At 41.0% G+C, this 25,905-nt stretch overlaps 1 protein-coding gene across 10 annotated transcripts in view; it reads left to right on the top strand.

Annotated features, from left to right (window-relative positions):
* Positions 1-25,905, top strand: part of UNC13B (unc-13 homolog B) — a 296,704-nt gene that overhangs the window by 219,633 nt on the left and 51,166 nt on the right. For all 10 annotated transcript variants that reach the window (XM_066256835.1, XM_066256833.1, XM_066256836.1 and 7 more), the window contains one exon: positions 23,291-23,337. In XM_066256835.1, coding sequence (XP_066112932.1) covers positions 23,291-23,337 — 47 coding nt within the window. The remainder of the gene's footprint in view (positions 1-23,290; positions 23,338-25,905) is intronic.

Below are 25,905 nucleotides of genomic sequence, written 5' to 3'. Positions count from 1 at the left end.
AAGCCAAGCCCCTTTTGTCCAGGGGCCAAGGCTGGGGTCTTGAACAGCGAGAGCCTTTGGGGGATATAGTAGACTATATAATCAGAGAGCTGCAAGGCATCAGTCGTCTCCAAACTGAGATTGCTGAACTGCAGCAGAACTTGAGCCAAGTCCAGGGTTCAGTGGATGAAGTCTCTAGCTGCGTAGACTCAGTTTTGAGTGAAATAGAAGGCTTGCAGGTGGGAAGTAGCTCCCTGGCCAAGGTGTGTGTAGGAGGAAAGGCCCAGGAACCCCATGTGGAAAGACTCAGTGAGGAAGCCATTCTATATCTATATGGACTTCCTGAGCAAGATGGAGAAAATACCATGGAGTTGGTGCACAGCTTTCTGGCCAAGTACCTCTGTGTTAATGGCATGCAGTGCAACAGGTACATCAAAGAGGCTTACAGGGCAAGCAGTGCCCAAGCCCCCAGACCCACTATTGTGAAGCTTGCTCATCTAGAGCATAGAGACTTCATCTTGCAGAAATCCATACTCTTGCAGAGTGTAGGGGTCCGGATTGCCACCAGAGAGGAACCAACCTGGCCACAGTTCCATAAGAATTCCCAAAAGGAGTCTCTATCATTTTTGCAACAACAATCTAAGGATCATAATTCAAGTTTTTTAATCCCAGACGAACCAATTCTTCAGAGCGAAAGAGGAGACAGAAGACCCATAACAGGAGCTTATCAGCTGAGGGCCCAGAATCAATTTAAAGAACCCTTGGCCCCTGAGCAGCAAGGCCTTTGCTTCCTACCCAAGAACAATTTAGCAAAGCCATGTGATTTGTCTAAGTCAGGGAATGAAGTAAAAGGAACATCAGAAACATCCCAAGTTGTCATTGGCAGCTGTGCTGAACTGACAGGAAGAGAGTCTTCTCTGTCTGCCCACCATCAATTTAAGGAACCTTTCTTAGTGTTAATCTCAAAAGAGGAGGATTCTGGGAAATCCCAGGTTATCAAACAATGTAGTCAAGGACTTGAAGCATGTGGAGTAGCAAAAAGAGAAAACTACAGTGATAAAAGGGAGGCCAACAGCTGTCTGTCACTGTCTGAGTTGCTGAAGACAGAGGACAAGCGCCTGGCCTGTGAAGCTGGGCTTGATATTCTGAGCTCAAAGCAGCTAGAGGACCTTTTCATAGACAAGTCTAGAAGGTTTGCAACTCTGAGCTGTGATGATAGCATGATGGAGGAAATTATCATAGGGCCTGAGACTTTCAGTGACATGGTTCATATCAACTTGAATGAAGAGGAGGAACGGGCTGCTCAAGTCCTTAAAGATGTCTTTGAAAAGTCCTCTTGTGGCTTGCAGGAGGATGAAGATGTAGAAATTAAGTTTTACACAAGTAAACTGGGCCGTGCAATTCACCACTTCTGTTCAGCTCTGCAGGGAGTGTTTCAGAAGCTGGAGAACAGTGGGTCAGTTAGTCCTGAGGACCTGGAAAGCAATGATAGTTGTTCTCAGTCAGAGAACAGTGATAGACTTCTTGGGACAATGAGTTCAGGGGGTGCCCAGGATTTCTCTGTGGAGAGCCCTGGGAGTCAGGGGAGCACGAGCTTGCTCAATGTGGTCTCTGGCAGAGTGGGCATCTCCACACAGGGGGGAGACCAAACCTCCCAGGATCCCAGCAACTTCTCTCTGGCTTCTCACAACTCACCTCTTGCATATTCATTGCCGGGTTTGACTCTGGCTCCAGATCAGGAAAGTGAAACTTGTGCCAGGCCTGAATCTCCCAAGCAGGGCAGGCTAAGCTTAGAGCAAGTGTGTGCAGAGACCATCTACCTCAACAAGTGCATCAACAATTTTAAAAATGTTCTAAGAGAGAAAAGACTGAGACAGAAGAAGCTTTTGCGTGAACTGGTACAGAAGGCAAACCATCTCTCAGTAGAAGACATACACCCAGGTATTCTGAGTCTCTATTTAATGGGGCCACAGCTGGGTATGGCCGCTGTGTGGCCAGCAGTAAGACCTAGCTGGGTGGTGAGTTTCACACAGTGAAGGAGCAGATCAGAGCTTGAATCAGTCTAAATTACTTCAGTATAGATTTTAAGTGAATCTTGTGGGAATTAGAGGTAAAGAAGGTTCTAAAGCAACAGGAAAGGACTTCCTATCCCTAAGGAGCCTCCTATCTATTGGGAGGGAGAGCTTTAGAAAGTACCTTTTCAAAAGATGGAGGAACATCTGGGCAGAAGTTGTTTATAGCTGTGGAACCTGCAGGATATTCCATTGTAAAATAGGTATGGGGGAAGAGATGGGAATGAGGGTGTGGTAAGGCATCCTGCTCACAGGCACTAGAGGGGCTAATGCAACCCTATGTTGCATTTTAAAATTATTCTTCATAGGTTTCTTGCTGAGATAAGATAGCCATTTCCCCAGCAGCTGATGGGGCTTCTCCACCTCACAGGCTATCTGGGAATTTCTGTTATCCCTACCTGTATTCTTCCTAGTACTGGACTTGACAACACAGAACCTTATTTCTAACTTAGAGCTGTCTAGGAACTGCTTATAGTGCTGACCCTGCCCAAGATCCTGGCTCTGCCCTCCCCAGGTCATATTCCCATTCTTCTATCTCTAGCTAAGGGTTGCTCACCTAAGACCTGGAGATTGGAATGGTTTTGACTACAAAGAATATGAGAGCTTTTTTTCTAGGCAGTATGGTGATATGTAGCTTTAAAATTACTTCTCCCAGAATTAAATTTATCCAAAGAGAATATGCAATATTCATCCAGTTTTAAATGTAAGTGAGGTTGTCTTCTTATGTATATAACCTGATTAATTTTTCTAAGGAAAAATTATGAAACATATTATGTTAGCAAAGGTGTTAGGGAATAGGCACTCAAACATTGCTTGTGGGATGGAAGTGTAAATTGCTATAACTCAAGAAAGTTAATTGGCAAAATTTATCTATTATATATACCCTTTGAGCCCCAGTACAATTTCCAAGAATATACCATACAGGTATATTCTCACATGTGGAAGGAATATATGTTCAAGGCTATTTTTGAATCATTGTCTTTAATAGCAAAGATTGAAAACAACCTAAATGTTCATTAAGAAAGACTGATTAAATAACTTATTGGCATGTCCAAACAATAATACAGTACTATGTAGTTATATAAAAAAAATGTAGCTTTTTACTGAAATAGAAAGATATCTAAGATAAATTGACATATGAATAAAACAAGGTACAGAACAGTTCATTTAAGATGCTTACAGTTGTATAAAAAGGAGAGATAAAGAACATACATACAAACCCATAGTATCTATTTATACACTGCTCATAAAAATTAGGGGATCAGGGAATGTGCAGATACTCTAGTATTAAAATTAATTAATTAATTTAATGAATGTGTTTACATAGATTCTAGGGTCACTCCGAATGCACCCCCCTCCCTCGTATCCCCCTCAACATCTCCCTTGTCCCCCTCCCTACAGCACTCTCCCCCCTTCCCTTCAGGTTTATTCTATCCTGTCATCCCCTTTCCCTCTGTCTTTTTTTCCTCTGGTCCCTTTGATCTCTCCTCTGTCTCCATTCCATTCCTCAGTTCTCATTGTTCTTTGGATTCCTCAAATGAGTGAGGTCATAAGATTTTTTTCTTTCTCTGCCTGGCTTATTTCACTTAATAGTTTCCAGGTCCATCCATGTTGTTGCAAAAGGTAATATTTCCGATACTCTAGTACTTTTAGCCTTTTTGGATAGTGCATTTTCACCAATGAAATGAAAGTTGGTTTTGCATCTCATTTGCATAATTGAACAACTTTCTTTGACTTGTCCTTTGCTTTTCTGATGTTCTTGTTTAATAAAAAAATGCTTCTTTTTTTTATTGCTTCATATTCATCTTGATATATCCCCTAATTTTTGTGAGCAGTATATGTGTATAGAATATGTAACAAAGATACATAGAAAACTGGTATATAATTGCCCATGGGAAAAAGATATTAGGTGGAAAACTACTGAGATGAGAAGATTTTTCACTATACACCCTTTAATATATTTTAAAATTTGAGCCCAGTGAATGTAATATCAAGTCATAAAATTAAATGAAAAATTTAAATCGATGTCTTGCTTCTTTCAAATATCCCTGGAGCTTCTCCTTATATCTTATTAGAAAGTCTGAATTCCTTCACTTGGCATTCAAGACCACTACACCTGGTTTCTAGTTTACATTTTCAGGCTTATTTCCCATTGTCCCATGATACTCTACCCAAAAAGAAATTGCTGTCTCACAAATTCGCCTTGTACTTTCTGTTCTCAGCATATTCACCTACATGCTTCCTTCTAACCTAAGAGGCTGTGTTCACCTTCTGAGCCTAGGAAAATTTACTGAGTTCCTCAATATACAGCCAAAATATCATCTCCACCAGAAGGCTCTCTGTAATTCCTTAGCTGTAAGAGTTTTCTCTCTCAACTTTATAGCCCTTTTTTCTTCTCCCTGGGCATTTAGAAATGATTATATTACAGCAACAATAGAAACAACAAATATCAAAGTAGTACTTTCTTAACAACTCCTTGAATCTTGGCAGGAGTTGTGTGCATGAGCACCCAGGATATTTGGGTCTGATTCCTCAGTTTTCAGTGTTCCCCTTCTGGGCTAACATCTTGTTGGGCAAGGCAGGAACTTGGGTACCTGTGATAAGCAGGTGGTGGCAGCAGCAGATAATGAGAAGGAGGTTGTCTGAAGCATCAATAAGAAAGCAAGCCAAAGTTCTGGGTCCTAGACAAGATCCAGTTTGGTCTGTGAGCTGCAGAGGGAATGGCAGCATCCCTTCAGTGCTGGGTCCAGGCCTGATTTCATTACCATTCCAAAGAACAGGAGGAATAGAACAAGATAAGCACACAGGCCAGCCTCTAACTCCTGTTATAGAGTCCACAAGAGCAGTCACCCTAACCTAGTAAACTGATTCAATGTAACAGTAGCTGCTACCACAACAAAAGATTCAGCTTTCTTCACTGCTCTCTGTGAGACCTTGTAGGCCCTAAGCTTGTCATTAATTTGCCTATTTTTCATCCTTTTTCTTCTTTTGGGGGGGAATATATACCAGGCACTGTTTTAAGTACTCGCATGTGTATTATATGAAAATTCTTCCATTATTACCACCCTATCAAAATAGTTTTTCTCAAGATCATCACGTAGCCACTCATATATTGCCAAACTCCTTGTCCAGTTCCCTCTTTTGTTTTTTTAAAATATTTTGTTTATTGATTTTACAGAGAGAGGAGGATGAAGGGATAAGAAGTAGTTGCTTCACTCTAGCTATTCATTGGTTGCTTGTTATATATATTTGACTATTAAGAATAGCTTGACTGGAAAAGCCCAGGGTTTCGAACCAGTGACCTTTGCATTCCAAGTTGGTATTCCATCCACTGCACCACCACAGGCCAAGCTGTCCAGTTCTCATCTTAATCAATCAGTCAGCAACTTGACATATTGATTACTTCCTTTTTTATTAGAGGAGTTTTATTAATTACATATAACATATATCATAAAATTCACCCTTAAAATTCCTTTAAAAGTATACAATTGAGTGGTTTTTAATGTTAACAGAGTGATGCAACCATGAATTCCAGAATATTTCCATCACTCCAAAAAAGAAACCCTTTGCCTATTAGCAATCACTATTCAATCCCTTTGACCCCAGCCTCTGACATCACTAATCTATTTTCTGTTTCTATAGATTTGCCTGTTGTGGATATTGTATAAACATGAATTTATACAAAGACCATATGTGGCCTTTGGTGACTGGTTTCTTCCACTTAGTGTAATGTTTTTAAGATTCACTCATGTCGTAACATGTCACTACTTTCTTTTTGTGGCCAAATAATATTCCATTATATACGTATACCACATTTTGTTTATCAACTCTTGATTTAATGGACATTTTTTTAAAACCACATTTTGACTATTAAGAATAATGTTGCTATGAATATTTGTGTACAAGTTTTTGCATGAACCAGTTTTCAGTTCACCTTGGTATATATACCTAGAAGTGGAATTGCTGAGTCATATGGTAAATCTGTTTAATGTTCTTGAAGAACTGCCAGACTGTTTTTCATTTCCATTTTACATTTCCACCAGGAACATGAGAGTTCAAATTTCTCCACATCCTTGCCAACACTTGTCAATGTCTGTGTTTTTTATTCCAGCTATCCTAGTGGGTGTAGGTAGTATCTTTTTTTTTTTTTTTTTGTATTTTTCTGAAGCTGGAAACGGGGAGAGACAGTCAGACAGACTCCCGCATTAGCCCGACCGGGATCCACCCGGCACGCCCACCAGGGGCGATGCTCTGCCCCTCCGGGGCGTCGCTCTGCCGTGACCAGAGCCACTCTACCGCCTGGGGCAGAGGCCAAGGAGCCATCCCCAGCGCCCGGGCCATATTTGCTCCAATGGAGCCTTGGCTGCGGGAGGGGAAGAGAGAGACAGAGAGGAAGGGGGGGGGTGGAGAAGCAAATGGGCGCCTCTCCTATGTGCCCTGGCCGGGAATCGAACCCAGGTCCCCCGCACGCCAGGCCGATGCTCTACCGCTGAGCCAACCAGCCAAGGCCGGTGTAGGTAGTATCTTATTGTGGTTTTGATTTGCATTTTTCTAGTGTCTACTGATATTGAGCATCTTTTCATGTGCTTATTAGTCTTTTTTATATTTTCTTTGGAGAAATGTCTATTCAAATTCTTTATTCATTTTTTTTAATTTAATTTTTTTTTATTTTTTATTTTAGTGAGAGGAGTGGAGGCAGAGACAGACTCTTCTTGCATGTGCCCCAACTGGGATCCACCCAGCAAACCCACTAGGGGGCAATGCTTTGCCCATCTGGGGCCCTTATTCTGTTGCAAGCAGAGCCATTTTTTAGTTCCTAAGGCAGAGGCCGTGGAGCCATCCTCAGTGCCCGGGGCCAATTGAGCCATGGCTACAGGAGGGGAAGAGAAGAGAGAGAGAGAGAAGTGAGAGGGGGAGGAATGGAGGGGTGGAGAAGCAAATGGGTGCTTCTCCTGTGTGCCCTAGCTGGGAATCAGATCTGGGACATCTACACGCCAGGCCAACACTCTACCACTGAGCCAACCGACCAGGGCCCTTTTATCCATTTTTAAATTGAGTTGTCTTTTTGTTGCCGAGTTGTAGGAGTTCCTTATATCTTCTAGATATCAGACATATGATTTGTAAATATTTTCCCCCAATTAGTTGGTTGTCTTTTTACTTTCTTGATGGTGTCCTTTGAAGCATAAAAATTTTATTTTTTTAAAATTTATTGTGGCAGTATATACATAACATAACAAAATTTATCATTTTAACCATTTTAAGGTATTTATATTATTGTGCACCCATTACCACCATCCAATATCCAGAACTTTTTAATCTTTCCCAGCTGAAACTCTGTATCCATTAAACTAACTCCCCATTTTCCTTCCCACTACTTCAAGCCACTGACAACCATCAGTCTCCTTTCTGTCTTTATAAATTTGACTGGCCCTGGCCGGTTGGCTCAGTGGTAGAGCGTCGGCCTAGCGTGCGGAGGACCCGGGTTCGATTCCCGGCCAGGGCACACAGGAGAAGCGCCCATTTGCTTCTCCACCCCTCCGCCGCGCTTTCCTCTCTGTCTCTCTCTTCCCCTCCCACAGCCAAGGCTCCATTGGAGCAAAGATGGCCCGGGCGCTGGGGATGGCTCTGTGGCCTCTACCTCAGGCGCTGGAGTGGCTCTGGTCGCGACATGGCGACGCCCAGGATGGGCAGAGCATCGCCCCCTGGTGGGCAGAGCTTCGCCCCTGGTGGGCGTGCCGGGTGGATCCCGGTCGGGCGCATGCGGGAGTCTGTCTGACTGTCTCTCCCCGTTTCCAGCTTCAGAAAAATGAAAAAAAAAAAAAAAAAATTGACTATTCTAGGTACTTCATATGAGTGGATTCAAACATTTGTCCTGTTGTGATTTGCTTATTTCACTTAGCATAATGTCTCAAGGTTCATCCAGGTTGTAGCATGTGTCAGAATTTCTTTCCTGAATAGTATTTCATTGTATGTATAAATATATACCACATTTTGTTTAGCCATTTATTTATTGATGGGCACATGGATTACTTTCACTTTTTGACTATTGTGAATAATGCTGCTATGAATATGAGTATGCAAATATTTGTTTGAGTCCTTGCTTTTATTTATTTGGGGTATCTACCCAGAAGTGAATTGCTGGATCATTTAGTAATTTTGATTTTTTTTTTGAGGACTTGTCATATTGTTTTCCACAGTGGTTGTACCATTTTACATTCCCACCAACAGTGCACAAATGTTCCAGTTTCTCTACATCTTTGCCAACATTGTTATTCTCTCTCTTTTTTTGTAATAACCTTAATAAAGAAGTAGAGTGTAAAAGTTTTAAGAAACTATGGTCTAATCCAAAGTTATAGATAATATTTACTCTTACACTTATTTCTAAATGTTTTATAATATTAGCTCTTACATTTAGGTGTACGGTCCATTTTGAGTTAATTTTTGTGGATGGTGTGAGATAGGGGCACAACTTCATTCTTTTGCATGTGGATATCTAGTTATCTCTGGAAAAGACTATTCTTTCCCCATTCAATGGTCTTGGTACCCTTGACAAAAATTAGCTGACAGTAAATGTAAGAGTTTATTTTGGGATTCCCAATTTTACTCTATTGATCTTTATCCTCATACCTCAATTCCTTCTTTTGGAAATACTTCCTTTACTTGATTTTCATAATTCCTCTCAGTCTTGGTTATCCCCCAACATTATTGACCATTCCTTCTCAGTCATCTCTGCTGGTCCCTCCTTACCTTCTCTACCTTATAGTATCCCAGGATTCAGTCCTCACTACTTTTTTTAAAATTCATACTCGTTTTCTAGGTAATCTCTTCCAGTCTCATGAGTGTCATAAGCATTCCCAGATTTATGTCTCTGGCCCAGAATCTTCATGACCACCAGATGCCACATCTACTTAACATCCCCATTTGGATGTAAATAGGCATTGCAGATTTGACTTATCCAAAACCAAACTCCCCATCCTGCTTCTCAGGTCCCTGCCAAACCTGCTTTTCTTATAGTCTTCCTTATCAGTAAATGACATTCTTGTAGCTGCTTGGGCCCAATCCAGGCTCATTCTTGACTTCTTTTCTCTCACAACCTACATCCAGTCAATTAGTAAATTCTGCCTGCTCTCCCTTTAAAAAATATCCTGAATTTCACAACTGTCATCCTTGTCTAAGCCACCATTTTCTTTTCTAGATGATTGCAGTAGTGTAACTGGTCTCCTTGTTTCTACCATTATCCGTCTACAGTCTGTCCTACCCATAGTAATTGGAGTAATCCTTATAAAATATGAGTCAGATCGTACCACTTCTCTGCTCACAACCTCCCAGTGATTTTCTGTCTCGATCAGAACGAAAGAAAAAGTGTTGATAAGGGCCTCTAAAGCCCCATTTGAACTGGCACTCTAATGCAGACTTGCTGTTCCTTCACACCAGTTATGCTTTCCCTCAGGCTTTGCATTTACTGTATGTTCTCTGACTAGAATACTTTTATTCTAGAATTCTGAATAGCTAGCTTCTGTACTGATTTCCTTCAGGTCTCTGCATAGATGGCACTTTATCAATGAGGGCTTCCTATAGCCTATTATGACATTTTAATAGCAGCTGTATATGATCACAAGGGACATTCTCATCCCCTAACCTGAATTTTCAACAGAGTCCCCATCACAAGTGATACGGTATATATACTTCCAGATTTTGGAACCAAATGCCTATTTTGAATTTTGCTTTGCTACTTGTTGTGACTTTAGGAAAGTTTGTTAACCTTACTGATCTTCAGTTTAATCAACAAAAAAGTTGAGATAATAATATTAAGCCAGTGGAGTTTTTATGAGAAATAAATGAGCTTACTCAAATAAAATACCAGATACGTAATGTGTTCACTTAGTGTTAGTTACTGTCATCATCCTCATCATCAGTACTGTCTGCTGCTCCTACTAGAATAGAAGCTTCTCAAGATCAGGCAGATTGTGTCCTTCACCACTGCATCTCTGGCACCAAGAACAGGGCCTAGTATGCAGTGTGTTCTCACTAAGTATTTGTTGAAGAAACAGATCCCTTATCCGCTTTTTACAGATTAGGAAATGCAGGCTTAAATAAATTCAGTGTCTCAAGTCTTTTGACTCCCAAGTACAAGGGAGTTAAGATTGTTTTAACAATGAGGAAGTATGTCACTTCCTCATAAAATGAACTGTCTGGAAGAGTGAGACCATTCTTAGGGGTCAGAGATTTTTCTACAAAGCAGGTATTCCTTAGACATACGTCATTTAAACTAAAAACTAAATCTGAGTGGAAAAATCCTAAGGCATTTTAGGAAGTTAGGAAGCACCAAAAGTTTGGTTCTTTTTTTATTTTTTTATTTTTTTTATTTTATAATAATTTTTTATTAATGGTAATGGGATGACATTAATAAATCAGGGTACATATATTCAAAGAAAACATGTCTAGGTTATTTTGTCATTAAATTATGTTGCAAAGCCTGACCTGTGGTGGCGCAGTGGATAAAGCGTCAACCTGGAAACACTGAGGTTGCTGGTTCAAAACCCTGGCTTGCCTGGTCAAAGCACATATGGGAGTTGATGCTTCCTTCTCCTCTCTCTCTCTCTCTCTCTCTCTCTCTCCCTCCCCCCCCCTCTCAAATAAAATATAAAAAAAATTAAAAATAAAGAAAAAGAAATCTTTAAAAAAAAAAAATTATGTTGCAAACCCCTCGCCCAAAGTCAGATTGTCCTCCGCCACCCTCTATCTAGTTCTCTGTGCCCCTCCCCCTCCCCCTAACTCTCTCCCTCCCTCCCTCCCATGTCCTCCCTCCCCCCCCACCCTTGGTAACCACCACACTCTTGTCCATGTCTCTTAGTCTCATTTTTATGTTCCACCAATGTATGGAATCATGTAGTTCTTGTTTTTTTCTGATTTACTTATTTCACTCCTTATAATGTTATCAAGATCCCACCATTTTGCTGTAAATGATCTGATGTCATCATTTCTTATGGCTGAGTAGTATTCCATAGTGTATATGTGCCACATCTTCTTTATCCAGTCTTCTATTGAAGGGCTTTTTGGTTGTTTCCATGTCTTGGCCACTGTAAACAGTGCTGCAATGAACATGGGGCTACATGTGTCTTCACGTATCAATGTTTCTGAGGTTTTGGGGTATATACCCAGTAGAGGGATTGCTGGGTCATAAGGTAGTTCTATTTGCAGTTTTTTGAGGAACCACCATACTTTCCTCCATAATGGTTGTACTACTTTACAGTCCCACCAACAGTGAATGAGGGTTCCTTTTTCTCCACAGCCTCTCCAACATTTGCTATTACCCGTCTTGTTGATAATAGCTAATCTAACAGGAGTGAGGTGGTATCTCATTGTAGTTTTGATTTGCATTTCTCTAATAACTAATGAAGCTGAGCATCTTTTCATATATCTGTTGGCCATTTGTATCTCTTCCTGGGAGAAGTGTCTGTTCATGTCCTCTTCCCATTTTTTAATTGGATTGTTTGTTTGTTTGTTGTTGAGTTTTATGAGTTCTTTGTAAATTTTGGATATTAGTCCCTTATCAGAGCTGTTGTTTGAAAATATCATTTCCCATTTAGTTGGCTGTCTGTTTATTTTGATATCAGTTTCTCTTGCTGAGCAAAAACTTTTTATTCTGATGTAGTCCCATTCATTTATCTTTGCCTTCACTTCTCTTGCCATTGGAGTCAAGTTCATAAAATGTTCTTTAAAACCCAGGTCCATGATTTTAGTACCTATGTCTTCTTCTATGTACTTTATTGTTTCAGGTCTTATGTTTAGATCTTTGATCCATTTTGAATTAATTTTAGTACACGGGGACAGGCTGTAGTCGAGTTTCATTCTTTTGCATGTGGCTTTCCAGTTTTCCCAACACCATTTGTTGAAGAGGCTTTCTTTTCTCCATTGTGTGTTGTTGGCCCCTTTATCAAAGATTATTTGACCATATATATGTGGTTTTATTTCTGGGCTTTCTATTCTGTTCCATTGGTCTGAGTGTCTATTTTTCTGCCAATACCATACTGTTTTGATTATCGTGGCCCTATAATATAGTTTAAAGTCAGGTATTATAATGCCCCCAGCTTCATTCTTTTTCCTTAGGATTGTTTTGGCTATTCGGGGTTTTTTATAGTTCCATATAAATCTGATGATTTTTTGTTCCATTTCTTTAAAAAATCTCATAGGGATTTTGATGGGAATTGCATTAAATTTGTATATTGCTTTGGGTAATATGGCCATTTTGATTATATTTATTCTTTCTATCCAAGAACAAGGAATATTTTTCCATCTCATTGTATCTTTTTCGATTTCCCTTAACAATGCTTTGTAATTTTCATTATATAGGTCCTTTACGTTCTTTGTTATGTTTATTCCTAGGTATTTTATTTTTTTTGTTGCAATCGTGAAGGGGATTATTTTTTTGAGTTCGTTTTCTAATATTTCATTGTTGGCATATAGAAAGGCTATGGACTTTTGTATGTTAATTTTGTATCCTGAGACCTTACTGTATTGGTTTATTGTTTCTAATAATCTTTTTGTGGAGTCCTTCGGGTTTTCAATGTATAGGATCATATCATCAGCAAAAAGTGATAGCTTTACTTCTTCTTTTCTGATATGGATGCCTTTTATTTCTTTGTCTTGTCTGATTGCTCTGTCCAGAACTTCTAGCACCACGTTGAATAAGAGTGGAGAGAGTGGACAACCCTGTCTTGTTCCTGATTTAAGGTAGAAAGTCCTCAGTTTTATGCCGTTTAATAGGATGTTGGCTGATGGTTTATCATATATGGCCTTTATCATGTTGAGATATTTTCCTTCTATACCCATTTTGTTGAGAGTCTTAAACATAAAATTGTGTTGTATTTTATCAAAAGCCTTTTCTGCATCTATTGATAAGATCATGTGGTTTTTGTTCTTTGTTTTGTTGATATGGTGTATTACGTTAACCGTTTTGCGTATGTTGAACCATCCTTGAGATTCTGGGATGAATCCCACTTGATCATGATGTATTATTTTTTTAATATGTTGTTGTATTCGGTTTGCCAGTATTTTGTTTAGTATTTTAGCATCTGTATTCATTAGAGATATTGGTCTGTAGTTTTCTTTCTTTGTGCCATCCTTGCCAGGTTTTGATATGAGGGTTATGTTGGCCTCATAGAATGTGTTTGGAAGTATTGCTTCTTCTTCAATTTTTTGGAAGACTTTGAGTAGAATAGGAACCAAGTCTTCTTTGAATGTTTGATAGAATTCATTAGTATAACCGTCTGGGCCTGGACTTTTATTTTTGGGGAGGTTTTTAATAGTTTTTTCTATTTCCTCCCTGCTGATTGGTCTGTTTAGGCTTTCTGCCTCTTCATGACTCAGTCTAGGAAGGTTGTATTGTTCTAGGAATTTATCCATTTCTTCTAGATTATTGTATTTGGTGGCATATAATTTTTCATAGTATTCTACAATAATTCTTTGTATATCTATGATGTCTGTGGTGATCTCTCCTCTTTCATTTTGGATTTTATTTATTTGAGTCCTGTGCCTTTTTTCCTTGGTGATTCTTGCCAAGGGTTTGTCAATTTTGTTGATCTTTTCAAAGAACCAGCTCCTTGTTTTATTGATTTTTTCTATAGTTTTTCTGTTCTCTATTTCATTTATTTCTTTTTTTTTTTTTTATTTTTTTATTTTATTTTATTTTTTTTCCATTTTTCTGAAGCTGGAAACAGGGAGAGACAGTCAGACAGACTCCCGCATGCGCCCGACCGGGATCCACCCAGCACGCCCACCAGGGGCGAAGCTCTGCCCACCAGGGGGCGATGCTCTGCCCATCCTGGACGTCGCCATGTTGCGACCAGAGCCACTCTAGCGCCTGAGGCAGAGGCCACAGAGCCATCCCCAGCGCCCGGGCCATCTTTGCTCCAATGGAGCCTTGGCTGCGGGAGGGAAAGAGAGAGACAGAGAGGAAAGCGCGGCGGAGGGGTGGAGAAGCAAATGGGCGCTTCTCCTGTGTGCCCTGGCCGGGAATCGAACCCGGGTCCTCCGCACGCTAGGCCGACGCTCTACCGCTGAGCCAACCGGCCAGGGCCTATTTCATTTATTTCTGCTCTGATTTTTATTATCTCCTTTCTTCGGCTGGTTTTGGGTTGTCTTTGTTCTTCTTTTTCTAGTTCCTTAAGGTGTGAAGTTAAGTGGTTTACTTCGGCTCTCTCTTGTTTGTTCATATAGGCCTGAAGTGATATGAGCTTTCCTCTTATTACTGCTTTTGCTGCATCCCAGAGATTCTGATATGTCGTATTTTCATTTTCATTTGTCTGTATATATCTTTTGATCTCTACGCTTATTTCTTCTTTGACCCATTCATTTTTTAGAAGTATGTTGTTTAGTTTCCACATTTTTGTGGGTTTTTCCCCCTCTTTTTTGCAGTTGAATTCTAGTTTCAAGGCTTTATGATCAGAAAATATGCTTGGTACAATTTCAATTTTTCTAAATTTGCTGATATTGTCTTTGTGGCCCAACATATGGTCAATTCTTGAGAATGTTCCATGTACACTAGAGAAAAATGTATACTCTGTCGCTTTGGAATGCAGTGTCCTGTAGATGTCTATCATATCCAGGTGTTCTAGTATTTTGTTTAAGGCCACTATGTCTTTGTTGATTCTCTGTTTGGATGACCAATCTAGAGCCGTCAGCGGTGTATTGAGGTCTCCAAGTATGATTGTATTTTTGTTAGTTTTTGTTTTAAGGTCAGTAAGTAGCTGTCTTATATATTTTGGTGCTCCTTGGTTTGGTGCATATATATTAAGGATTGTTATGTCTTCTTGATTCAACTTCCCCTTAATCATTATGAAATGACCATTTTTGTCTCTGAGTACTTTTTCTGTCTTGTAGTCAGCATTATTAGATATGAGAATTGCTACACCTGCCTTTTTTTGGGTGTTGTTTGCTTGGAGTATTGTTTTCCAGCCTTTCACTTTGAATTTGTTTTTATCCTTGTTGCTTAGATGTGTTTCTTGTAGGCAGCATATAGTTGGATTTTCTTTTTTAATCCATTCTGCTACTCTGTGTCTTTTTATTGGTAAGTTTAATCCATTTACATTTAGTGTAATTATTGACACTTGTGGGTTCCCTACTGCCATTTTATAAATTGCTTTCTGTTAGTTTTGTATCTAGTTTGATTCTTCTCTTTTGTTTTTCTATCATTTGTTTTTGTTTGTTTGTGTTCCATACTTCTTTCCTCTGTTGCTACCTTTTTTAAGTCAAGTGTTTTTGTGGTGGTTTTTTTAAGGGTGGTTACCATTAAGTAATGAAAAGGGTACCTACCATATTCATTGTAGTACCCTATCTTATAAGTATTTCTGCACTTCATCGTCCTTTGCTACTGTTAATCTCCATCCTCTCTCCCCTTTTTTCCTTTGTTGTCACAGTTTAAGTTTGGTTTTATTGTGTTCTTGGTGGAGCTGTTACTTGTGGTGTTGTTTTCTTTTGTTCTTTGAATCTGGTTGGAAAACCCCCTTTAATATTTCCTGGAGTGGGGGCTTTCTGTTGATAAATTCTCTCATCTTTTCTGTATTTGTGAATGTTTTTATATCTCCTTCATGCTTGAAGGATAGCTTTGATGGGTATAGTATTCTTGGCTGAAAGTTCCTCTCTTTCAGGGCTTTAAATATTGGGGTCCACTCTCTTCTAGCTTGTAGAGTTTCTGCTGAGAAATCTGATGATAATCTAATAGGCCTTCCTTTATATGTTGTACTCTTCTTTTCCCTGGCTGCCTTGAGAATTTTTTCTTTGTCATTGGTTTGTGTCATCTTTATTATGATGTGCCTTGGAGTGGGTTTGTTGGGGTTAAGAAAACTCGGTGTTCTGTTTGCTTCTTGAATTTGAGGCTTTAGTTCTTTCCACAGGCTTGGGAAGTTCTTGTCTATTATTTGTTTGAGTATATTCTCCATTCCATTTTCTTTCTCTTCTCCCTCTGATATACCTATTATTCTTATGTTATTCTTTCTGATGGAGTCAGACAATTCCTGTAGGGCTTTCTCGTTTTTTATTATTTTTGAGTCTCTTTCTTCTTCTCTCTGTTGTGCCTCAAGTTGTTTGTCTTCTATTTCACTAATCCTATCTTCAATCTGGGCTGTTCTGTTAGCTAAGCTTGTTACCTCGTTTTTCAGCTCGTGAATTGAGTTTTTCATTTCTGTTTGATTTGTTTTTATAGTTTCAATTTCCTTGGTAATATATTCTTTGTGTTCATTGAGTTGTTTTCTGATCTCCCTATATTGCCTTTCTGTGTTTTCTTGTATATCTCTGAGTATTTTTAAGATTTCTATTTTAAATTCTCTGTCATTTAGCTCCAAGGCTTCCAATATGTTAAGTCTTTTCTCCATAGATTTTTCCACATCTATTTGTGTTACCTCTCTTTCTTTTGTATCCATAATATTCGATTTCCTCTTTCTTATTGGCATCTGAGGGTGGTCTTGTTGATAGCACTAATTAGAATTAATAATGAGTAAAAAGTAAAAAAAAATAAAAAGAAAAAAAAAAAGTAAAACACCCCCCCCAAAAAAACAATAATAATTTATTATTTCCCCCTTTTTTCTTTCTTCTCTTTCCCTCCTCTTCCCTCCTCAGGGAAATATCGTGCCTATAATGGAGGGCCTGATTTGGGGTGAAGAGTTCAAGGGGCAAAAAAAGGGAGTAGGGACCTACTAAATGCAAAAAAAAAAAAAAAAGGAAGAAAATCTTAGACAAGCATAAGATGATTTGCTTGTAAGTGATGGTCAACTAAGAGAAATAATGAGAGGGATAAGAGGGAACCAGAAAAAAGGAACAGAAAAGAATAATAAAGAAGAAAAAAATAAAAATAATAAGTAAAAATCTGTTGTATTAAGTGGAGCGAAGATTAAATACAATGGAGACCTTGGGTTGGGAGGACCCAAAATGCCACAAAAATAAACAAACAAGAAAAAAAAATAAAAACAAAAGCAAAAAAGAGAAATAAAGCCAAAAAAAAGCCTTGAGTCCCAAATTAACTAATTTGTTCGTGATTGAGGATTATATGGGAGGAAAGTAAAATGAGAAAAGAAAAAACGAATAGAAAGGAAAAAATAAGAAAAAGAGAAAAACGAAGGAAGAAATAAAATAGGAAGAGAAAAAAACAAAATAAAGCAAGACAAAAAAAAAAACAAAAAACAAAAGAGGAGAGAGTGAGAGTTAAGTGTTTTGGAGTATAACCTTAAAGGAGGGTGAGGATGAAGAAGAGAAATAAAATGCAACACTCATGGGTAGTGTAGTTCAAGAAAGGGGAAGCATAAGATGGGCAGAGAATAGAAGGACCGAGGTGGAGGAAATAAAGGCAATAAGACAGAAGAAACAAACAACAACAACAAAAAAATTTGTGGATCAAGTTGTAAAGTCTGTGGATTTTTCTTGATTTTGAGAGGTTAACTTCTTCCTTTTTCTTTTCTCTCCCTCTTCCTGGTCGGTGACTCTGTACCCCAGGCTCTGCCCCTGTGTCACACTTAGGTAGGGATTGCAGTTGATGGGATTCTATGGCAATGTCATATAATTGGCTTTAGTCTTGCTGGTAGTGACGGCTTGTTGGCGTTTGCAGGGTCCAACGATGAGAGAGTTTGCTTTCCTGGATTCTCTCTCCTAGTCCCCCCTTTCTGAATTAGCAGCCTGGTGATCCAGCTATAAGGCTGCAACTGCTTCTGCCTGGGGAGTAAGAGACTCAAAGAGCTGGGAAATCCCCACTCTATCCCCACTCAGTGCAAGGCTTTGGGAAAGGCTCTGACAGTCAGGGCCTCCAGTTTAATCAGGCGGGGGTGGGAGTCAATTGTTGTCAAGGTGACTGTTCAGCGCCTATCATTTAGTTGGACCTCTCACCCCGGGCTTTCCACACTTTGTAGCCTGTTTTTGCAGGGAAGAAGAGGCACTAGTGTCTGCTTGCGACTAGTGTAGTATAGATCTTATTATCTGCCAAGTCCTTCTTGTTAGCGTTTATCCCTGAATATGGAGGCTCTATCAATCAGAAGTTGCCCCCGCCCCTTTAGCGAGAGGCACTAAAAAATATCACGCCTCTTGTCTTGGATCGCTGAACTGAGAGAGATCTTATCAATTAGAACTGAGGGTGCGCAGATTTCATGGGTTAAGCTAATTTCAGTGATTGGGTCGCAGCTGTGCTTCCGAAGGTATTTTAGGCTGCCTGCGCGCACCCCTTCCCCAACGCTTGATTGTTAGCTTGAATGGCTGGGTGAGGTGCCCCGCCCACGGAGAGAATCTCCCAAGCCTCTTCCGCTCGCCCTGCCGCTGGCGGCTGGATCGCACCAGGCGCAGGATAATGGAGCACCTGGGTGTGCGGGCCAGTAGGGCGCTCTGGGCGCGTGGAATGCCCAGGGCACGCGCGCGAATGGGGTGCTCCGGGCACCGGTGGCTGGCTCTCACTCGCTGTGTGCGGGCCGCTGGGAACGTTAGCGGTGCCCAACTGGACCGGGCGCGCGCGCAGCGGCGGCGGCTCACGGCAGTGGCTCGTGGCGGCGGCAGCTCGCGGTTCCCAAATGTGGGCTGACTCACCACAGGCGCACTTCCTCGCGGCTTGAATGAATGTCGCTGCGGTAGATTCCTCCACACCCTCGTCTCTCAGATTCAAGTGATAACAGTCCTTTCTCTATCAGTTTGTGTGGAACTCCGGAATGCTCCGAGGATAAATTTTTCTGTTTCTAGTTGATAAATTTGTTGTGATTTAGGGGAGAGCTGTCGGACGCGCTGCTCACGGCGCCATTTCCGTCCAAAAGTTTGGTTCTTAATAAGAAAACGTTTTTGTTTTTATGTGGCTGGGACAAACGGAAGAGCTAGTAGAACATGCTTGGTGTCTGGAAAATGGTACAGACCACTGGCTAAGAGACCTATCTTTTCTCTGGGGATGGCAACAGGTATTTTCTTAGAAAAGGTGTTGCTTTCTCAATCTTGAAAGTCTAGCTTTCTTTTACTACTTACAAATGCTAGGAGATGAGCTAATCCCTCAGGTTACAAAGGTTTTATTTATGTAAAATTCATGCTTTCAAGAAATTCAGTGTGTAGGAGATGTTTACACAGACAATTACAATGAAACAGTACTGGAACAGTACTGGCAGTATATTGTCATGGAAGTGTGCACATAGAAGTGTGGGTTCCATGGCCACATGATGAAAAGGCAGATCAAAAATTTTTACAGAAGCATTAACATTTGAGCAAAGTGTTAAGAATTATGTCTGAGTCCACCCAGTAGATGTGAGAGGGCAGGCAAGGGAGAGCCTCGATGGCCTTGTCAACAGATTGGATTTTATTCATTAGGCGTAATGGTGAGCTCTGGGAAGAACTGAAGGACAGAGTCAAAGTAACTTTGACATAATGTATAAAAAGCATTTAATTTGGTGGAGGAGGAAAGAAACCTTTCCAATCTGAGTCACAGGGTAAATTAAAGTTTTTGCCTTCCTGTCTTTTTGAAGGGAACAGAGTGCTTTCAGGGAGGTAGAGATATGTCTCCCCACCCCCATCCAGGGAGTGTCTTTTTCATCTCATCCAGCTTCCTGTAGCTGCACTGTTTTGGAGGAGCCCTGTTCCTGAGTTGATTTTTCTGTCAGGTGAGGTGACCCATTAGGTCATCAGAAGTGGCTTGGAACTTATGAATTAGTTTCTGTGAGTCTCCCTTCTACTTGTTATGTAACATCACTGAGTCTTTAAAAGGGAGGGAAAAGAAAGTGGAGGAGAACTGATGGGCCCAGGTGGTTGGACTTTGTGTAGAGAAGAAAGGCTGTGGCCTGTCCATGTGTGGCCTAGAAGCAATGTAGTCTCCGACAAATAGGAAAGGAATGATCTCTGAACTTTATACTTCCTCTGTTGTGGCTTACTTAGATCCTTCTGGAAGTATCTGTTTCCTTTGGAGTATTGTTCTGGATTTGATAGATAATCAGGCCTGTGATTGCAGTCATGGTTTTCATGGTGACATGTGTTAGGGCAGTGGTCAGTTGATGATCCCAGGTCTATCCATCGAGCATCCTAGTCCTGACCTTAACTCCAGGCCTTAACATGCCTAACTTGACTTAGGCTCTGGGAAAATAGGCCAGGGGTTGCTAGGCAAATGCATGGCCAGACCTGCAGTAAAATGGAAGAGGTTCAGCTACAAGGCTTTTGGGGTTTGAGTACTTACCCAGATCCAGAGTGAGCTCATATACCTTCTGAGGAAGGAACAAATTCACTCTGCGCTCAGATAGCTGGAGTGACCCTTGGTAACAAAGCTGGTATTATGGCCCCGGTGGCCTTGACCCTACATGCAGGTTTGATAAGGGTGAAAGGATGACTGGAATCCCCAGGTAGATTTTGTCCTTTGGTTCAAAGAGCCAGACCCAGGGTGTTCTAAAGTAAAAAGCAGGAGCCAGCAAATAACAGGATTCTGGGAGCTGGGCTCTGTGTCCCTTGAGGTTTAGCTGGAATTGTCTTTGGGTTCCCTGCAATAGGACTAAATCTACTAACCTCTCTGCCCTTTTTTTCTGCTTTTCTCTCCTTGCAGAAGGAAAGCGAGGAGCCCTTCAGGTTGTGCCTCTGGCCTTTTGGGGCCTTTTTATTGTCTATATTTTACCCTTCCCTCCTGGGCACAGTGTGTGTGTGTGTGTGTGTGTGTGTGTGTGTGTGTGTGGTCTATGCCTCTGAGCTTTGTCTCTTGCAGATAGTCTGTTTTTCCTGAAAGCTGTTTGTGTGCATGCTCCATGCTTGTGTGTGCTTCTGCAGACATCCCTGGAGCACAGTGAGAATGTGTGTGCCTGCATGGTGCACATTCAGTATAGCATGTGTGTGTTTATACTTGTACTCAGTTTGACTGCCTCAGACACTGATTGCTCTCCTGTCTCCTACTTTGCACAGTGTGTGTCCATTTTCTACCTGTTGCTGCAGCCTGGCATATGCTCTAAACCCTCTCTGAGCCCAGCACATACACACACTTTGTATTTGAAAGCAGGAGCTGCTGCAGGCATTTTGTGCCTCTTGCTTGGTATCCTAAGTATGAATGTGCTTCTGAGCAGATTTCCTGGCCTCATTGTGAGCATAAGCTTCTGTAGACCTGTGATGTGGTTCCCTTATGCTATGTAATGCATATTATGCTAAAGCTACGTGCCTGCAAGCACTGGTTCTTGAGGACTGAGAGGGTTTGCTTTGCCTGTGATTTGGGCCCTAAGTGAACACTGAATCCTCACCCAAATGGGTATGTGCACATATAGCCCTTTGTGCAGGATCCAGGCTCACCTTGTTTCCCTCAGGCACAAGTTTTACCTATGAATGTACCTCCTGTGGGTACTTTGTCTAGACCTACCTTCCCTCCACTGGCCTTCCTTCATTGCCCTGTGTGTGCATGCTGTATGCTGTGTCTGCAGGCTTCTGCAGACCCATTGTAGCCTCTAAGCACAGGAAATGTTTATGATCTGAGCTAGTGAACCTTGGCTTCCAAAGACTTGTTGTGCCTTTGTTTCCTTAAGCCCAGTGGTTTCTGGCAAACATTTAATTCTAGGTAGGAAATAAAAGTCTGCCCAGTACAGTAACTGTTTCCAAAGGGTATAAAAGTTCTGGTTATTAGGATCTGGAGATTTAGGGATGACTGCCACTCACAAGCAACCTTAGGAGACTTGCTTCAACTACTTCTGGCTGCCTTTTGGGTCTGGCCCCTCCTTTTTTTTTTTTTTAATCATTATCTCATCCACAAAGCCAGTACAGTAGGCAGATAGGCTTGATTAGAGCACAGGCAACTTGAGAAGGATTTTACTGAGAAGGGTCCTAAATCCAAAGTTCATTTTAAGCCTACTGCTGACCTTGAGTAGTTCTTGCCCACTTTTATATCACCCACTAACCTGTCCCACCTCTCCCCTTTCTACTCTGTCTTGCCTCATTCTGTCTATAACGGGTCGGGAAACTTTTTGGCTGAGAGAGCCATAAACACCACATATTTTAAAATGTAATTCCGTGAGAGCCATACAATGACCCGTGTACGTAATACATTATCCAGTAAGAATCTGGTGTTGTCCCAGAGGACAGCTGTGATTGGCTCCAGCCACCCGCAACCATGAATATGAGCGGTAGGAAATGAATGGAATGTAATACATGAGAATGTTTTCTATTTTTAACATTATTATTTTTTTTTAATTAAAGATTTGTCTGCGAGTCAGATGCAGCCATCAAAAGAGCCACATCTGGCTCGCGAGCCATAGGTCCCCAACCCCTGGTCTATAATTTGTCCCAGATGAGATGTACCTCTCCAAAACTTGACTCCCTGTCCAAAGCAACCTACTTCTGCCTCCCTCGTACTGGAGTTCATTTGCTCTGGGATAGTTAGCAGGAGCCCAGGTCTCAGGTGGCAGGAAAGTTGTTTTGGGTGTGAGGTGAAGGGGAAGAAAGTGGAACAGGAAGCCCCAGACCTGTTAGCACTAGGTCCCTTGAGCCTAAACAGCATTTACCATTGGCTCTCCTGAGAACCCTGGTAGCTTTGAAACTCTTTTTACACTGCCTGAAGGATTTGTTTTGGTTTTTTGGTGCAGAAACCTTTAAAAATTGTTTTCAACCTGTTCCTTCCTTGAATTATTTGATGCCTCAATGATCAGCTTCTCATTAGAAAACATAAAATTCACCAGAGTGATAATCCAAATGTCTAATCTGTCCTGGATTTTCTGGTTATATAGAACTTAGCACATATAGAGTGTTACTCGGTGTCAGTAAGTTTGGACTTCAAGGAAACTAGCTTCAAGGAACCTAAGCCAAGTCAAATCACAAGATGAGATTGAAAGACCATGTCTGACTCTGGGGCAGCCAAAGGAATTTAGGAATATAGCTGGAAGAAGACCAGACCCTATATGAAGTTGTCTTTTTGCTTCAGTAAAGCCCAATGGACACTTTTCCTGGCTTTGGTTACTGTTACATATACTAATGGGTTTTATGAGGGGGATAGAAGTTTTTATAGCTCTCATAGTTCTAGTGGCCTTTAGCCCTGGGATCTCAGTGAGCTTGGCCTTATATCCTTTCTATTCAATGGGGAGAGTGGAGATGAAGTACTGCTCATTTCAGCAGCTTGCTTGTTGCCTTTGGCTTAGACATCAGGCAAGCAATGTCACTACATGATGTATGTGACCTGCACTTCTCTGAACTTTCTACTTGACTGCTCACTACCTGACAAAAGGAAGAAGGCAATCTTCCTTCTTTTCTAGGATCTAACTTTTTTCTATCTATTTTTAAAGATTCCAGATGATGGCAACTCCTCTTTGCCCCTGTGGCTCCCTGAAGGGTAAGTGATTCCCTGCAAAGTTTCTGTGGACTTCATACAGACTCTCATGCTGTGCTTAGCTTTTCCCCTGGGAAATAGGAGAAGGAGCTTCATAAGCTTAATCATGGGGAAGGAAGATATTCCACTGTAGAGATTGGTTGGTTCTCTGGGGCAGAGGAGAGAACTCTGCAAAATGATTACTTAGAGGCGAAGAGAGATCTTTGCTAAATGGTTCTCTGAACAGGGGAAGGAGCTTCAGGGCTTCCCCCATCTTGCCTCTGGATTTCTGAGCCATTGCATCATAGTGGTGATATAATCTTTAGATTGAAGAATGAGAAAACCAGAAAAAGATCTGCATTTGAAGAGTTTTCTCCATTCCATTGTTGATGATGTAGTTGATTAGATTTCTGCCTGGGCTCTGTCCTGCTTCAGCTGTTGTGACTCATCTACTTATTTCATTTCACTCTAGCCAAGATATAAGTAGCATCCCCTATGAGCTTTGTATATTCAGTCTTTGCTTCGGAGAGTCATTGTAACTAACTGTTCTTAAGAGAGAAAAAAGTTTAAGTGCCTCTCTACCCCAACTCCCCCCACATATACTGCCAATTATTAATCAGGATCTTCTCTCCTTGTCCCACAAAAGCCTTCTGACATTAGAATTCTCAGTGGCTACCTCTTCTCCCTGATGACCAGGGGAAAAAAAAAGATCAGATCATTAAATAATCTATTATATTATTATATGCTCCATTTCTTTGTGATTTGGCTTTTCAATCAAGAATTGATCATGTGAGAGAGCTACCCTTCTTTTGTTAAAAGCTCATCTATGTTGCAAAAAACTTCTTGGCTTAGGTGGTACATATTATAGTTTTTAGAGCCAGCATATACTTGTGGCACCAGTTGCTTTTTTTTTTTTTTTAATTTTTTTTAAAAAATAGATGTTAAGGAGATTTTATTTATTTATTTATTTATTTATTTATTTATATTTTTCTGAAGCCAGAAACGGGGAGGCAGTCAGACAGACTCCCACATGCGCCCGACCGGGATCCACCCGGCACGCCCACCAGGGGGCGATGCTCTGCCCATCTGGGGCGTCACTCTCTTGCGACCAGAGCCACTCCAGCGCCTGAGACAGAGGCCACAGAGCCATCCTCAGCGCCTGGGCCATCTTTGCTCCAATGGAGCCTTGGCTGCGGGAAGGGAAGAGAGAGACAAAGAGGAAGGAGAGGGGGAGGGGTGTAGAAGCATATGGGCACTTCTCCTGTGTGGGAATTCCCTGATGGGCCGGGAATTGAACCCAGGACTCCCGCATGCCAGGCCGACACTCCACCAATGAGCCAACCGGCCACGGCCCAGTTGCTTTTTCAACAGCCCTTCTGTGGGGCTTTAGTTTCTTTCCCCTCTAGTAATTGTAAAATACATGCATGCCAATGAAACATAGCCAAGCTATTTTCAGTGGAGCCATGTAGTGATTTTCTCCATGCTTCCATATTGTTATCTTTCCTTCCTTCATGTTAGTCCTTGGAAGTTGCCATAAGTTTGGTAGGTCTGGTAGTCTCATTGAAAACAAAATTCATAAAGTAGCGCAGGAAGCTACTTATTATAAATCAACATAAGCTGCTCTTCCAACTCCTGGCCTTGATCCAATTTGTGGCTCCATTCTTTGCATATATTGCTGGCAGTACCTACTTATTCTTCTGAGATATATCTCCTTTCAGACTAGCTGTGGTGTATAACCCAGACACCCCACCTTCCCCACCTCATTGTTCTCATTAAAACCAAGCACTTGAGTTCTTTTTATTGAGACACAGAATGGCAGCTTCCAAAAAGGGAAATTTTGTAGTGTGTCCCCCTCATTTTATAAAAGTGACACCAACACCCCAAAATAGGATATTTTGGCAGAGGACATGTAGAGAGTAGAAGAGATGGGTTAATCTCAATGTGAGAATGGTGTTCTTTTTGGAACATTCTCTGTATTTTTATTGGATATTGTGAAAGAACAGGCTAAAAACAGTAAAAGTAATAAGCATAGAAATTGTATAAAAGTTTTAGAAATCTCCAGTTGCTCCAGCTATAATTTTTTTCCTAGTCCTTATTGATGTTTTCATAAGGCTAGGCCAGACACTCAGAATCCTTTTGCTTTCTTCCTAATAGTATTTTTTCCACTTTAAATGGTGTTTTGGAAGTTTCCTGCCCCACCTCCTCTGCCTCCACTTTATTATGTGGGCTCCCCTTTCCATGGAGACCTTTTTCTTCAGTTGAAGAAAAAGCTAGATTGTGGCTCTTTTACCCAGAATGGAGGAGACCTCCTTGTACCTGTCATTATTTGGTAGTCATGCTCACCTAGGCAGCAGCTTCTCTATAGCGCTATTTTTATGAGTTCTATTCTACTCAGGCCAAGAAAGACTTATCTTTGGGGAGCAAAGAGGGTTAAGAGCCTCTTAACCATCAGTTTCCACTTTAACTTATGCAGCATAAGGTCCTTCAGATAACAGAGGTGCCTTGTACTGTCATTGTGGGATAAAAGAGCTCTCAGTCCTTGGCTAAAACCAGAGAAGGAAACAGGTGGGGCACTGTGAGAGCAGATTCTAT

Source organism: Saccopteryx bilineata, chromosome 2 (genome assembly GCF_036850765.1).
Source record: "Saccopteryx bilineata isolate mSacBil1 chromosome 2, mSacBil1_pri_phased_curated, whole genome shotgun sequence".
NCBI classification, from domain to species: domain Eukaryota; kingdom Metazoa; phylum Chordata; class Mammalia; order Chiroptera; family Emballonuridae; genus Saccopteryx; species Saccopteryx bilineata.
The sequence above is the reverse complement of the archived record's forward strand: the minus strand, read 5'-3'. Positions and strand labels throughout refer to the sequence as shown.